We start from the raw sequence: 10,071 nt of genomic DNA, 5'->3' as shown, positions 1-10,071 counted from the left end.
ACACATATATACGTATATGAGCAAATGCATATAGATTATATATGTAAATACATCCTATATTTTGATAAGTTTAAGAGAGGTAATGTGGCATACTGAGTAAAAGGCCAACCAGCTATGGTGTCAGGGAGACCTGGGTTTAACTCTTGCCTTTGACACTTATTGACTGGGTAAACCTAGGCAGGTAACTTAACAATTTCAATGCTCACTCAGGAACTTTTCCAAGATTATAAATCACACACCAAATGTGAATTTCTATTAGTATGAAATGAAAGAAGCTTATTAAAATGCATACATATAATGTAAAAGAGATCTGTACCTTTATCCTATCCCCTTGGTCTATGCACAGAACATATTATATCCTCACATTCCTTAGATAATGTGTGTGCATATACATGTATGCACATATGTGTTACATACTTTAATAATCTGTGATTTTGTTATTGTAGTTATTCCCTCCATTGACACAAATTATATTCCCTCTATATCTTTGCAAATATATAGTCTTTGATGTTTCTCGTGTCCAACAGCAAATGTGTAGCACATGAGTACATCCATGTACCTGAGTAGATGTGTTACAGTTATAGCACATGCACAAATATATATGTGTAGATAGGAAATCGTGTGGTACAGTAGAGAAACCTGGATTCAGGTTGTCTTCTGACACTGGTGTTAATGGAGGGCAAGTGATCTAACCTCTTTATCATTATCTAGGTAACTCACTAAAACTATACATTTCAAAGTAGGTACTGAATTACTTTAGTAGAGGGAGTTTCCTCATTAGAAATTGCAATGACTATAGCAATGAAATAAGAAATTCTGTCCAAAATTTATGTATACATATGTATCTATATATGCATATGCAAATATATTCTCATATATCTCTGTATGGTACTATGAATTACCCAAGGAGCAGAGAACCCCAAATTGTTAGAAGAAAACAAAAGCCTTTCAAGCCAAAAAAAATTATTATTTTTTTTTATTATCTGTATTTTCTATGATGGAGTTTATCTACCTCTCTTCTAGGGTAATTCAACTGACTGAGTCACTAAAAACTACTAGGAACCTTAGCTTGCTGAACCCACTTAGAATCATATCTTGTACTCTATGTAAAGTCCTTTTTAACTCCAACACTTAGAGTTTATGAGTCTTGGCCTGCATAAAATCTGCTTATGCCCAACAACTGGGCCTAGTATTTTTAAGTCTTTCATTTACTACTTATATTTCCACTATTAACCTGTCAAACATTTTCTTGAGTAATCAGAACTGAAAAAAAACATAAAGGAAGTTCATCATTTAATTATTTTGTTACATAGTTTAGTACCCTGTATAATTCACATTTTAGAAGAAATACTTCTCTTTCTGATGTACTAAACTCATAGGAATAGGGACTAGATCTGTGATTTCATTGGTTAAGAAAAGTCCCAGAGCAGGAAATTTCCTCTACTAATTTAAGCCAGCCTTTTCTTTGTGACTTGCTATATTAAAGTGACCTAGAGCACCTGACTGGACCAGGGTCACATGGCCAGTATTAAATGTCAGAGGTGAGATTTGAACTTGGTTCTTGTTGACTCCAAGGTCAGTTTGTTATCCACTACACTTCCTGAGTCTCATGAAACTCATAGGTTTACCAAAATGTTTATGCGCCAATGCTTTGTAGGTTTTCTTTATTTTTATAAAGACTTCATATACTCTGCAATCTCTACATCTGGTGTTCTGAATGAATGTTTCATGATTTCAATTAGAAACTGAAGTCCCAACTACATGTTATGGGAATTTAGCTGAATAGTAAGTTATTTGTGTTTTATATCTTGACAATATTATTCCTATAACCAAAAAAAGTCTCATAGAACATGAATGAGTTTTAAGACCATATTATAATTAGCAAGATAATTTTATGCTAGTGAAAAATCAGGCTTTTGTTAACAGTTATACTCTTTTTTGCATATTTTGATAATATTTATTTTTTAAAATTTGATTAAAAATAGACTTTTCAAAATCTTTACATTGAGAACAATAAAAACAAATGACAGGAATGAAGCCTGAGCTGTTTGTTTGGTTTTTAAGGCTCCAGCTTGGTGGTGGAGTTGGCTTTTTTTGTTGAACCTCTTTCTAAAAGTAGGCCATTTTCTCTTTGCCTGAGCTACACCGGTTCCAAAGCCATCACAGCCACTGCCCCTGTGCTCAGAGACTTGGGCTGGTCACAAAAGATAATGCAGCTCAGGTTTTAACATCAAACAAGTTTGAATAAACTTCTTGGAAACTTGGGATACCCTTCCTTGCCACAGTATCATAAATACAATGTTCAATCATCTGAAGAACAAGCAAAAAAAAGTTTAAACAAGTCCCACAATAAATTTCCTTTTATGATGATCTGAGGGGGCTAGTGACATCACCAGCATGGCTTATAATGAAGCTAGAGACAGTTTGCACCAACAGCTTCCCTCAGCCTTCCCCTCTCTATGAGCTGCCAAATACATTCCCTTTTTTGTTTCTGTTATAGACTATGGATTAGAGATCATTTTAATTCCTGCATAAGTGCAGTTTTTCTCAAATGTTATGAAGAACTCGTAAGCACACATGGCTTCTCTTTTGATACATGCACTGCCCTCAGTTATTTAAAATAAGCATTTCCTTTTTTTGGCATGGTAACTTACTATTTTCTTAGTTGTGTTTTCATCATAAGATAGAAAAAAACATTTATATATGAGAATGATGGCAGCAGAATTCTGACAAGCCGAATTTACATGGTACATTGTTTCAAAGAGAGTTTTGAATAGAAAATACAGAACCTATTATACAAACCTACTATTACATTTGAGAAATCATTAGCCTCAAAGGAGTAATAACGGTATGCCATTAAAACTGAGAATACATTTTTTTCGGTATCTGCATTTAAAAAAAAACTTTATAAATATGTAAATTTCAATTCAATAAATCCCAAATAAAATGCACTAAAAAACTGATATGTAGACAAAAGTTTATTTACACCATACAACATTTTAAATATTTTATACACAGCTGCAGCAGAGAAAGCTACTCTGAGCTTTCTGGAGAAAACTGCAATAATAAAGATGTGAAATATATTATTCATATAAAAGTGAGATTATTACTTTATTGCATTTAAAGCAATGAAGAATGTAGCTTCAACAAACATTCATTTAATGACAAAAACTTTGCTTTTATATTATAAAGTAAAAAGTGTAGTAATGGCCAAACAGACTGTTATAAACTTTAAAAACTGCATAAATATATACATTGTGCTTCATGGTGAAGTTTTCTGAAAACTAAACCAAATGAAGCAGTTACAACATGAATCGTTGCTTGAGGTTTATCTATAAAGATTACCTTACAAATCCATTCCACGTTTACTTACAACACAGGATGGTAAGAATTGTACACCTGGTTCTCCACTAGCTTGTCTAGTGGGACGATATGGTACGAAAACACCACTGACATTTGGCACATGAAGATCCTGACATATGTACGGTATCCACAATGTCCAGAGACGAATGTCAGGCTTCCCAAGTCTCGAGTGTCAGTGCAATGAACGATCTCGTTTCCGTAGCAGTATGTTTTGCCTTCTTCCTGTTACACCTCTGTTTGAAAGTCTCCTTCCTGCACATCAAGAGGCAAATTCAGACACTTCTCCCATTCTGCTGGTCTTAGTTCCAAAGCGTCTTTTGCCTCTGTGTCTAAAACATTTATGGTGGTGTAATGTTGGTATTCACTAGGGTTTTTGAAAGTGTCCCATGGGCTCTTGTTTGGTGCTGGGTTTTCCTGTGAAGAAAAGAAGAAAGCCATTTATGTGATAGATGGGATTGCTGTCTTTTTTTTTTTTTTGAGCATCCCAGGTAAGTGCCTATTTGCTGCCTTAATCCAGCTTAAGCAATTACAGAGAGGATCTGAAATTGCAGCCAGCTGCCAAGCAACAGGCATGATGTGAATTCATCTGCATTTAAAAAGAGTAGATGAGCACCTTGTCTCTAACTTGTGATTCATGGAGCTAATCTGGAGGAGCACAGAGAGTAAACTCATTTAAGGAAGGAATCTGAGTAAGATTAGACTCTTAATCGCTCAGACACTTACTAGTTTTGCAGCTCTAGGCAAGTAAGTCATTTAGCTCCAGTTTCCTCATTTGTAAAATGTGAAGAATAATGTTGTGGTGAGGATCAAAGAGATAAATGTATGTAAAGAGCTTTCCTTTACAATGCTTGAGCTGCAATGGACCTGAGAGGTCACCTAGTTTTACAGGTGAGAAAACTGATGCACAGAAAAGTTATATGACTTGTGTGACTGAGACTAAACGTTGTTGTTGAGTTGTTTCTGTGACGTCTGACTCTTCACAACCCCATTTGGGGTTTTCTTGGCAAAGACACTGGAGTGCTTTGCCATTTCCTTCTCCGGCTCATTTTACAGATGAGGAACTGAGGCAAACACGGTTAAATGACTTGCCCAGAGTCACATAGCTAGTGAGTGTCTGAGACCAGATTTGAACTCATGAACATGAGTCTTCCTTACTTCAGGTCCAGCCTCTATCCATTGTGCTACCTAGCTGCCAGACCCTTTAACTTTAAATTCAGCCTTCTTTCCACTGTACCACATGGTCTATCACCATTGCTTAGTTTGTTTGAGGGCATTTGCCAGGGCTCTGAGTTTGGCAAGGAGGCAAATTAAAGTTAAATGATAAAAAGCCAGTAATTTGGGAATAGAATCTTCTGCAATATCAGCAAGGCGCTCAGATGATTAGATAGCTAATATAGGATAATAAGAATTACAAATGAGTACATACCCTGGGAATGGTCTCTAGACCAAAATCAAATACTCCTGGCCCCTTTGGGCTCTTTCTCATTTCCCTTCTCTTATTTTTCTTCTCCTTCCTTCCTTTTCCTTCTTCCTTCCTTCTGTCCTTTTCCTTCTTCCTTTCTTCTCCTTTTCTCTTCTCCTCCTCTTTCCCTCCTTCCTCCCTCCTTCCTTCCCACTCTTCAAGTACTTCTCTTCCCTCATTCCTTAGTCTTTCATTTCTTCCATTATGCAATGTTCTATATTTTCATGCATATTTTGGACTCTCATTTCCAATTTTGCAAATTGCTTACTTCTCATACTTCAGTTTTCTGGGAAATATTTTCTGAATAACAGTAGAGTTTTTGAAGACCCCTCTTTCTCATAGCCAGCTACTTTGCTAAAATCGGTTCCTCATTTTCTACTAATGCTTAGTAATACTAATAACTTTAGATATTATTTTCAGATTTGCAAACTGCTTTATATATGTTTATCGTTTTGATTTCTCACAACAACTTAGAGAAGTAGGTATTATTTCCCCATTTTGTAGTTGAAGAAACTGAGTCTGATAAATGGTAACTTGGTTATCTGAGGAGAGATTTTCAAAAACTCATGTCTTTCTGTAAATCTAACACTATATCCACTGAGCCATGCTTCTCTAAGGGAAGGATCCATCTCACTCTAGGGGAGAATCTTGATCATGTTTATATGACATAACACTTATGTTCTTCTTTGGTCATAGAAACTATTGTGTTTTAAATGACAAGCATTTGACAATTAGTATAAAATGAAGAAACACGAGAAGAGGTGGAGTTTTGTGTATGAACTATATAGCAGAAATCATTATTGAACATTACATTTTAAAATAAGGGAAACCATCCATCAGTACAATTGTAGTGTCACCAAACTGAAGTGAAATTTACAGTGTATTGATCGGAATGTTCATATTGCTCAGTCATATGAGGAAACATCCAAATGGAAACCGTGCTTTGTACAACCTGCCCGGTTATTAAATATTAATCCAGAAATTTGCTAACATGAATCATCATTAAGGAGAGGGATGTTGGCTATTTAATGTCTTCTTGCTAAATATGCCATTAGAATAAAGAAGGAACAGTTTTTAAAAATAGTTTCACTTTAGGATCATAATTTAGAGGTCATGGGGAGCTTATAGACTAACTCATGCAACTTTCTCATTTTACAGAGACCTAGTGATCTGCAAAAAGCCCAGCCAGGTAATAAACGGAGAGCCAAGATCAGCTCCATGTCCTCTGACTAAAAGTCAAACCCTCTTTATATTTCCCCCAGCTATATTATTTTGAAACTTAAAATGATTTTACTCCTAAGGACATAGGACTGTTTATCTTCATTAATTCTTTTTTTAAGAATTACATTTTTACATTTATTCTAGATTATTGTAATCTAATTTATATTTATATTTATTCCAGTTTAAAAAATATATTTAAAACACAATGAAGGGGGCAGCTAGGAGGTGCGGTGGATAGAGCACTGGCCATGGATTCAGGAGGACCGAGTTCAAATCTCGGCCTCAGACACTTAACAATTACAAACTGTGGGACCCCTGCGGCAAGTCATTTAACCCCAACTGCCTCACCAAAAACCCCCCAAAACCAAAGCAAACAACAACAACAACAACAAAATACACAATGAAGCTTGTCTTTAGATCTAACATGTCTTTTCTATACTGGTGTAGCTAATTTAACAAGCTCATGTGAGTGAAATTCAAATATAATTGCTAGAAATAAGTGAAACATTCACCCCTTCCCCCAGTTTCTTATAGGACCAAAGGATTATAGATCCAAAGTTGAAATGAGCCTAAGAAGTCATCTAATCCAAAGCCCCTCTTTTTATATTTGAGGAAACTCAGTCCCATTGAGGTTAAGGGACTAGTACAAAGTCATGTAGGTAGTGATTGACTAATGAAGGACATAAAACAGAAGTCTGCCTTATTTGCTGGACTGTATTCAATGACTTCACCTCTCTTTGAAGTTTAAAAAAAAGTCTGAATGTAACATTAGTATAAAACTGCGATCAACCAGCACTGAAACTCACTAGATCTCCTCTAAATATTGGAATGTTTCCTATTCTGCCTATATGAGGAGACCAAAAACAAGAATATAAAAATGATGGCAGGGAATTAAATGTTTAAATAGTTTTTTCCCCTGGATAACTGAAAAAAAACATTAGTATTCATTCTTATTAGATTCTTGTCACTTGGTGTCCTGGAGGCAGCTCATGCCTGCTATAATTGTTAAATTTTCATTGTGAGCATTTACACCTGGAAATGGGCAAATACTACAAATTGGGGATTGAGTTTGCTGTTTGTTGATTGTCTCGATCTAAGAAGGTGATGGGGACAATAGGAATAATGAAGATTGCATTTAAATATGAGTTGGGTATATAATTTATTTTGGAGAGCTGGTTGTTAAGTATCTACTAGCACACCCCTGGCCTTGTTTAATTTCTAAGAGTATGTTTTAATGAGGGATAGGGACCTGGGTCTGATTTCATTGGTATAGATAGAGTACTGCCTACCACTACCAATGCAGGATATGCACACCTATCACTGTAAATATATATTATTACAGAGAACTGCCAGTATGTATCTTATCAGGGGTGGAACTTGAAACCAAGACTTTCTGTCTTTGAGGCCCCATCTCTCTCCACTAGTATATACTGCTTGTCATAATGAATAATAAAAGGCTTTTGCCTGCTTTGTCTGTAGTGCCTGCCTCTGGCGCTCTGAACAAAGGAGTCATGTCCTTGAAGGGAGGGTGGGTTTTTTTTTTGGGGGGGGAGTCCTCAATCATGACTATTACTGAAGCCTCAGAATCTGGGTGGGGAGAGCTAGAAGAGGGCAGGGGAGTGAAGCCAGAGGTGGCTAACAGTAATAACCAAAAGGCACATGCCATCTGTACTCCTCTGTAGATTGGGAGGGTGGTACAAAGCCTCTACCTTCAAGGGGAATAATGATGATCAAATGATATATTATTTGTAAAGTGTCTAACACATAGGAATTTATAAGTCCTTTTCCCCTCCCTCCAATACTTTTTTCCTCCCTCTTTCTCTCCTGTCCATCCCTTCCTCTCTCCTTTCTTATAAATACTCACTGAATTCAATAATTTTTGCTTTTTCCACCTGATAAGGATATCCTGAACCACCTGGCTTCTTTCTGTTCTCATTTCAAGCCTTATGCTGATGAGACACAGTTCTCTGAGGGAATGGATTTAGGCTGCACCAAGAAGGATTTTGAGCAGCTATTTGGGTGTGACATGCACACACATACATTTAAGAGAAAAAAAAAAGTAGAAATTCTCTCTCTGTAGATCATTAAATAGTGATACCTCTAGGATGATTTGATTATTGTCATGCCTTCAGCAGTGAAAATGGACAAAAGAATGAAATTTCCTTCTATCCCTAAAATTTTTAGTTTTATGTAAATTGCTATCATTACTACACTTTAAGGTATAAGTTAGTAATAAGATAAAAAGAAAAACTGCCTAACTGATATGTTAAAAATGCCTTTTCCTACCCAATTATAAGATTTGTCAGCAAAAACGTGCCACTACAAATTATGTGACTTAATTAGGGATAATGAACTCATATCTTACAAGTTTAACATCAGTACAACAGAGTAAAGAACTCTTTTCTTCATTCTTGAAGAGTTAGGGTAATCATTATCTAATAAAAACCATTTCCCCTCCCCTACCTACTATTTAATTCAGTAATAAATGTTTATAGACAATATAGAAACTTAAGTAAATATAGAAAAGGCATGCATCTATAGAGATGTTGAATCAGAAGGGCGATAGCAATTGTCAGGATACTGAGATTCATATACTTGCACCATTAATGATTTAATCTTTAGACTAGAAACTAAGGGGAAAAATCAGGGCTGTATATAACACTGGTCAGCCAGCTGGATTAGTTACATATGTTGTCTGGATTTGATAGATGTCAAATTGAAGATGTCCTTCAATTTATTTTAAATTCAGCTTTAATCTTTTCAGAAGAATTAGTGAATTTATTTCCATCTAATCTTAAGGCATAAACCTGTCTTAATGTCATTTGTTGGCTGAAAACCTGTGTCCAAATGGTTAGGAGGAAGTAGAAGGAGTATCGAATATCTGCTATTGGTATAGCCCTATCCTAGGCACAATAGGGGAATACAAAATAAGTATAAACTAGTCCTGCTTTCTCAAAGAACTTACAACCTTATCAGGAGAGAGTTAGTCTGAGTACCAATGAGAGAAAGGCTTACTATATGTGCAGCGACATGAATGTGCTTGGAGATTCAAGATAAATTAAGTGTAAAAGACAGGCCCTGCTTTCAATAAATCAATTATTCTTTGACATTAACGTATATTCATATATAATCCTACATAGAAATGTATATGTATCACACATATATTGATATTTAATGTATGTGTGTGTGTGTGTGTGTGTGACCTTGGGGTGTGAAAAAGATCTTGGTTTAAGTCCTATTTCTAAATATATACCTGACTGTGTTACCTTGGGTACAGCAGTTTAAACTTTTTTTTACCCCAGGCATCCTCTAAAAGGCATAATGCAAAGCAGGTGCTAAATCTATCAATGGAAGAAAGAATTTACTCATTTAGAATTCCCTGAATTGATGATATACCAGGTCTGGTCTACTCAAGTTCTACACTGATGCCTCATTATCACAGTGTTGATTCTGGGTTCAGAGAGGCTACATTAATAGAACAGAAGGCTAATCAATTAATCCACGATCATTTGAGTGCCTAATTTTAAGTTAGAGATAGTGCTTTAAGGTTGGAGAAACATGTTACACATGTTATCTTTGGTTCTCACTAGAAACCTGTGATGTAGGTGCTTTTTTACTGTCTCCATGAATACAGATAAAGAAACTGAGGTTAAGGAAGGTTTAGTGGTTTACCTACTATATGTCAGGCACTATGATGGTACAAAGAATATGAAGACAATGAAACAGCTTCTGATCTTGCAATGGATTGAGGTGCATAGATGCATAGGTATTTACATTGTGTATACAAGATAACTGAGGGTGTGTGTGTGTGTGGGGGGGGTGCTGCCAAAAGCCATTGGCAGCTGGGGAGGGACCAGGAATAGCTTTATGTAGAAGGTGGCACTTGACCTCAAATTTGAATAAAGTTAGAGATTCTAAGAGGTGCATGTTAGGAGGAAGTGAATTTTGGCATAGGAGACAGTCATGGTCAAGGCACAGAGAAGGGAAATTGAGTATAAGGGGGCTCCAACAGCATTTTGGACCAC

The 10,071-nt window shown here is 36.0% G+C and overlaps 1 protein-coding gene across 1 annotated transcript in view; it reads right to left on the bottom strand.

The window, feature by feature from the left end:
• Positions 1–1,949: 1,949 nt before the first annotated feature.
• ADGRB3 (adhesion G protein-coupled receptor B3) overlaps positions 1,950–10,071 on the bottom strand; it is an 890,484-nt gene continuing 882,362 nt past the window's right edge. The window contains 1 exon segment of the mRNA XM_044001123.1: positions 1,950–3,777. Within this exon segment, the coding sequence (XP_043857058.1) occupies positions 3,589–3,777 (189 nt within the window). The 3' untranslated portion in view covers positions 1,950–3,588.

The sequence above is a fragment of the Dromiciops gliroides genome, chromosome 4, assembly GCF_019393635.1.
Source record: "Dromiciops gliroides isolate mDroGli1 chromosome 4, mDroGli1.pri, whole genome shotgun sequence".
In the NCBI taxonomy this organism is placed as follows: Eukaryota; Metazoa; Chordata; class Mammalia; order Microbiotheria; family Microbiotheriidae; genus Dromiciops; species Dromiciops gliroides.
This window is presented reverse-complemented; position numbering and strand designations above follow the sequence as displayed.